Source organism: Carlito syrichta, unplaced genomic scaffold (assembly GCF_000164805.1).
Source record: "Carlito syrichta isolate Samal-C Ts95f unplaced genomic scaffold, Tarsius_syrichta-2.0.1 Scaffold305686, whole genome shotgun sequence".
NCBI classification, from domain to species: domain Eukaryota; kingdom Metazoa; phylum Chordata; class Mammalia; order Primates; family Tarsiidae; genus Carlito; species Carlito syrichta.
In genome coordinates this window covers 580,761-587,612 of record NW_007249782.1, presented here as the reverse complement: position 1 = coordinate 587,612, position 6,852 = coordinate 580,761, and the positions used below count along the sequence as shown (strand labels likewise).

Below are 6,852 nucleotides of genomic sequence, written 5' to 3'. Positions count from 1 at the left end.
TCCCTTTCTCTTATAGTATACTTGTTCAAGGTCCGCTTATGAGTGAGAACATAGGGTACTCTTGTTTCTGCGATAGATCCCTGAGTATGATAAGATTCTAAATCCATCCAAGTTGTTGCGAAGTCCATGTTTGTCCTTCATGGCTGCATAATATTCCATTGTGTATATGTACCACATTTTTAAAATCCAGTCCAGTTTTGATGGGCAGCATGGTTGGTTCCATGCTTTTGCTATTGTGAATAGAGCTGCAACAAACACGCGTGTGCAGAAAAAAGAGAGGTCTCGAACTATGTTGCTGAGGTTGGCCTTGAATTCCTGGGCTCAAGCAATCTGCCTGCCTCCGCCCACCTGAGGAGCTGGGACTACAGGCACATGGTGGCCTTCCAGTTGTTTTTAAACAATAGTACTGGCTTCTCTGATGATACTTTTTAAAAGGCAGGGCTTGAACCCACACTTAATTCCAAACTGCTTGATCAGATCGAGTTCGTCTTTGAAAAATGAAAATAACTAACATTTCTCTTTTATTACTATATTTCAGGTAATCAGTACCTATTTTTACCACCAAATCGTTACATTTTCCATGGTGCTGAGGTATATTCAGACTCTGAAGATGATGTCCTATCATCTAGTTCTTGTGGCAGTAACAGTGATAGTGGAACATGCCAGAGTCCAAGTTTAGAAGAACCCATGGAGGATGAAAGTGAAATTGAAGAATTCTACAGTGGCTTAGAAGACGAGCCTGATGTTCCAGAGAGAGCCGGAGGACCTGGATTTGGGGTTGATGGAGGTGATCAAGAGGCAGTTAATGAAGCTATATCCATGAAACAGGAAGCAGCAGACATAAACTATCCATCAAACAAATCATAGTGTAATAATTGTCCAAGTACAGGAATTGTTCCACCAGCATTAGGAACTTTTTAGCATGTCAAAATGAATGTTTACTTGTGAACTCCAATAGAGCAAGAAAACCAGAAAGGTGTAATATTTATAAACTGGTAAAATAGATTGTTTTTCATGGATAATTTTTAACTTCATTATTTCTGTACTTGTACAAACTCAACACTAACTTTTTTTAAAAGAGAGGTACTAAGTATCTTTAATCAGCTGTTAGTCAAGATTTCAACTTTCTTTTAAAGGTTTATTTGTATGATACATCCATATGTATAATTTTTTTGTTTTTGCCTAGCGAGTTTCAACATTTTAAAGTTTTCAAAAAGCCATTGGAATGTTAATGTAAAGGGAACAGCTTATCTAGACCAAAGAATGGTATTTTCACTTTTCTTTGTAACATTGGTTTGAAATACTAAAAAAAATCTCTGTTCTGCTGATCTTTTGATTCTTTAGCACAATTACTTATTTTTAAACACTGGCATTTCCCAAAACTTGTGGCAGCTAACTTTTTAAAAATCTCAAATGACATGCAATGTGAGTAGAAGGATGTCAACAAAATGTGGGAGAGCACTCAGTTGTCTTTACTTTTTAAAGTAAGACTTGGTGCTAAGAATTTTAGGATTATTGTATTTATTGTTCAAATGAAGATGGCTTTTGTACTTCCTGTGGACAAGTAGTAATGTCTATATTGGCTCATAAAACTAACTTGAAAAACAAATAAATGCTTTGGAAATGTTTCAGTTGCTTTAGAAACAATAGTGCCTGCCTGGATCCCCCCCTTAGTTTTGAAATATTTGCCACCGTTGTTTAAATACCTGTCACTGTGGTAGAGCTTGCATTGATCCTTTTCCACAAGTATTAAACTGCCAAGATGTGAATATGCAAAGCCTTTCTGATCTGTAATAATGGTACTTCTACTGGGGAGAGTGTAATGTTTTGGACTGCTGTTTTCCATTGATAAGGAGAATAACAGGTCCCTGATTACAGTTCCAAAGTAAATTAGATGTTAATTATGACTCAACCAGAAAGTACATGTCTCCTGTTGGGAGGATTTGGTGTAATAAATACCAAACTGCTAGCCTAGTATTAGGGAGATGAACATGATGAATCGTAATAGCAGAATAGTTAATGAATGGAAATAGTTCTTATACCTTATCTTTATTTAAGCTTAGTCTGCCTTAAAACTAGAGATCGACTTTTTCAGCTGCAAAAGCATACATAGCCTTTCAAAAAGTTCATACTTTCTAAAATTGCACAATAAGCATTTATTTTTCAGACGTTTGATCATTACTCCCAAATTATAAAATATTCCTATGTTGCTTTAGTATTTACTACAACAAAAAAGGTTTGAAATATAGCTGTTCTTTATGCCTAAAATATCCAGCTAGGACCATTACTGTCAGAGAAAAAAGTCCTATTTAATGGCCATTTCCCTACCCAAAAGATGTCTCCATCTGAATTTATTTGGCTACACTAAAGAATGCAGTATATTTAGTTTTCCATTTGCATGATGTGTTTGTGCTATAGATGATATTTTAAATTGAAAAGTTTGTTTTAAATTATTTTTACAGTGAAGACTGTTTTCAGCTTTTTATATTGTACATAGTCTTTTATGTAATCTACTGGCATATGTTTTGTAGACTGTTTAATGACTGGATATCTTCCTCCAACTTTTGAAATACAAAACCAGTGTTTTATACTTGTACACTGTTTTAAAAGTCTATTAAAACTGTCATTTGGCTTTTTTCTGTTAATTTACATTGTTTAAGGCTTAAATTTTTTAAATCTTGCAGAACTTGCACAGCTTTGAAGGCTGTGTATTAGATACTTCTCATACTTCATTTCTTTAGTTTATAACAGTCTAGTCAGAGCAGCACTTGCAGACACTGACGGTGCTGATGGAGCAGATGATGCCTCACCAAATGCTTCAAAACTAGTATTTCAGCCATTCCAGGCCGGGGGCCTTAGCAAATAGAATGTGAGAGAAAAGCAGTCGGGGCCCAAGAAGGACTTGACAAGGCCCTATGACAGGACCAGGGCTTTGGGATTTGAGATGCTGTAGGAAGTGGAAATGTAGCGAATTCAAGAACCCGTGGGATACAAATGCCAGGATAGTTGAACGTCGGTTCTCAAAGTGCTTTCAAGTCCTAAGACTGCAGACCACAGCTGGTAATCCAATTTTTGAGGCTGACCCGAGACTCTAGGCTATTTTGGTGTTTGACAGATAAAGTACTATTGAAAAAGCCAACAATGTGCCCCTTACAATGTGTATATAATGAATAAAGCCTTGACTAGCAGTTTCCTGCTCCCAGTTCTGCCCCCCTTTCCCAGCAAACTTTCTAGGTGGATTAAAACGAAACCTAAAACCTGCCTTGGTATGTTTTTGTTAGCACTAGAGAAATAAATTACCTATGAAATCCCATCCATAGATGTTATAAAATTAAGGAACAGTGACATCATTCTGTATATGCACAAACTGAAAGAAGTCAAGTAGTTTGTACTCTTAAAGATTAGTCATTCAAGTGGCCAAACTATGTACTTGGCAAGACCAAATTCAAGCCCTGTATTTAGTACTATTCCCCATTGGTTAGCGCAGCATTTAATATATTTCACTGATTCTAATATCCTAATTAATGGCCCATGATGGTTTAGCATTTTTCCTTAGTGTTGTACAAAATGATGGTGTGTCTTCGGTCACTGGTGTTTTATATTATGGCCTGAGTTGTACTTGATGTTTTATTAATTTATTTTTTTGAGTTGGAGTCTCTGTCACCCAGACTGGAGTGCAGTAGCCGCTCCCGGCCACTGCAGCCTCGACCTGCTGGGCTCTGGCAAGCCTTCCACCTCAGCCTTCCAAGTAGCTGGAACTACAGGCGTGTGCTACCACACCCGGCTAATTTTTTGATTTATTGTCTCACTAAGTTGCCCAGGCGGGTCTTGAACCTGCAGGCTCAGGAAATCCACTCACCTCGGCCTCCCAAAGCGCTGGGATTACAGGCTGAGCCACCGAGCCCAGCTTGACATATTTGAAACAAGCCTTAACTTCTGGTCCTGTCATCTAGAAGGGGGAGTGTCTACACCAAAACCTTTCTTCCCAGAAGTGTTTAATAAAGATCTAAATAAGCCATCCTAAACCTTCAGGTCAAACTAGAATGCCAGTAGAAGTATGAAGAAACGGTCAAATGCCTATTAAATAGGATTTAATAGATGGGATTATCTATTAAAAACCACCTGAAAACCTAAAATCTGAGCATTTTGGGGGGGGTTGGAGTCACACTTGAGTGCAGCCACCCCAGTATCAACCTGCTGGGCTCTGGCGATCCTTCCGCCTCAGCCTTCCAAATAGCTGAAACTACAGGTGTGTGCTATCGCGCCCAGCTAATTTTGTGATTTATTGCAGAGATGAGGTCTCACCATGTTGCGCAGGCTGTCTCGAACCCGCAGGCTCAAGCAATCCTCTTACCTCGGCCTCCCAAAGTGCTGGGATTGCAGGCTTGAGCCACCGCAGCTGGCCTGAGCCTCACTGCTTAGAAATATATCTTTAGTTGGTATATGGTGGGGTTTATGCATAGCATTAACAAGCACCCTCTGGTGATTCAAAAGTATAACCAAATTTGAGGAAGGAATAGGGTGCCACCTCCCTTTTAGCTTTAAACATTCATTTCCTGGCTGGCTGGGTGCACTGGCTCACACCTGTAATCCTAGCACTTTGAGAGGCTAAAGTGGGAAGATTGCTTGAGGCCAGTAGTTCGAGACCATCCTGGGCAGCATAGCGAGACCCTGTCTCCAAAACAAGAAACATTCCCTGGAACTGGCATAACATGGAGGTAGACTTACATTAAATAAGCAGTCTCTCTTCCCAATTCACCTCCAGAAATACTTCATCAATTAGGTAATTTCGGGTTCATAAGCAAACACTGGCAAGAGCAGAGCTACAGAAATAGGGTGAATTCTTTAGCAAAGGAGGACAAAGTGCAAAAGAGGCTGGGGAGTGGAGTAGAGGCTGAGAACAGGAACATTTGCTCATGCTTTTAGAGAGCTTGCCATATGCTCTTCAGGGGAAAGACTGCCCTATGCCATATTACACGTTGATTCAAGACTTTGTATTAAATGCAGTAAAAAATCTGTCAGGAAAGCCAAAAATCTGTTAGTAAAAACTGGCCCCAATGAAATGGTCATTATGCGTGGATCCTGTAAGAAGGCTTAACACTAGGCGTCTAATTTAGGTCTCTCAGATTTAAGAACTACATTCTAGTTTTCCTTCCAAGTGAAGGGTGTCTTGATTCTACTGCCTTATATATCAGCCTAAACAATGGCTCAGCTAAAATTACTACTCAAGAGGGGAGCTACAAATATTACTTGTTTCTCACAAATAAATGTTGAAGTCAAATATTTTTGTATTTAGCCAACTCAATAATTGTAGCAATTTAGCAATCTCAATATATGCTGGCTTGACCTACAAAGCTCAAGAGATTTTTTAAAGAAACAATACATAGTAATATGAAAAATCTTCAATGGCATTTGGACTTTCTACCATGAATCTCATTATTAATGCTGAAGTATTACAGGTTGCAGCAACTCACTGAGTACCAAGCACTACCAGATGACATGCTATGTCCTTGTTAAAATATCTGTTCATGGAACTCAATTTTTTTTAAAGATTGGAAAATATAGTTTATTTAGAAAGTAAATAAGAGAAGATAGAGAGGTTCGCCTCCCCAGGGTAGGGAAGGGGGCCAAAGTGAAGAAACATGGCAGCAGTAGCTGAGAGAGCTACATACACACATCAGAGTTTAGCAAAGCAATGGTGATGGAACTCTATTAATCCAAAGTGCCAGCTATTTCACTGATCAGCTTCATAGTACACAAAGATTACTAATGAAAATAATGCATTTGACATCACAAGTTTTTGGTTTCCAGTACTATCCTCAAGAATGGATGCACAGGGAAACAGAATATCAGGTACAGAGGAAGCATTCTCACAGGAAAGAATGCTACTTTGAGGAAAATTACCTTAGGTGAAAATATTGATCTATGGGTTTACCTGTAGTTTTTCTATTTAAGTTAAACTACTGAAAAGCACAAGTCCACAATCCCTTATCCAAACCCTTATGCTTATTCACATTTTGGAATTATGAATTTAAAAAATTTTTTCCAAGCACACAAATTATACAGCATCCCATGGGGATCATGGTCTCATTACCTGAATACCACTGTGGGGAGGGAAATGGCCAAAAGACAAACCAAAAAACCCAAAAAAACCCCGCAATTATTTTTTGGAGGGCAGGCCCCTTACAGCACACTCAGAATTTGTTCTTCCAGATCAAATGGTCAACCAAAGTTTTTATCTGGAAGTTCTGAGAAGTTTGCCTCATGGTTTGTGGAAGACTGGTTCTTCCACCATGACAACACACCTGCCTGCACCGCACTGAGTGTTCAGCGGTTTTTGACCCAAAACAGCAACAACCCCCATGCCCCACCTTCCCTACTCACCTGATCTTGTTCCCAAGCGACTTTTTGTTTCTCAATGAAAAAAGTCCTTAAAGGGAAACGTTTTGCCGATGTGGAAAAAGTGAAACAAAAAACTGCAGAAGCACTAAAAGGCATCAAAATTGAAGAGTTCAAAAACTGTTTTGAGCTGTGGAAAAAGCATCTCAATAGGCATATTGCATCAAACGAAGAGTACTTTGAAGATGACTGATGTTTAAACATGTAAAAATAAAACCACAATTTTCATAAATAAATTCTGGGTTTTTGGGGGTCCTCCCTCATAAACAGCCTCAACTATTCAGATCAGGTTTTGCTGCAAAATGAGATATGAACATTTTTTTTCAGAGTTGTTTTGGATTTCAGAATTGCACATAAGTGACTGGACCTCTATAAATTGATACGGAACTGGAAACAATCCAAAATTTAAGAGACATACCTTATGAAAAATGTTGATTTTTATATGAGAACCAC

At 38.6% G+C, this 6,852-nt stretch overlaps 1 protein-coding gene across 3 annotated transcripts in view; it reads left to right on the top strand.

Annotated features, from left to right (window-relative positions):
- SIRT1 (sirtuin 1) overlaps positions 1 to 2,649 on the top strand; it is a 35,079-nt gene extending 32,430 nt beyond the window's left edge. For all 3 annotated transcript variants that reach the window (XM_008062307.2, XM_021714604.1, XM_021714605.1), the window contains one exon: positions 539 to 2,649. In XM_008062307.2, the coding sequence (XP_008060498.2) occupies positions 539 to 867 (329 nt within the window). In that variant the 3' untranslated portion in view covers positions 868 to 2,649. The remainder of the gene's footprint in view (positions 1 to 538) is intronic.
- Positions 2,650 to 6,852: the final 4,203 nt, after the last annotated feature.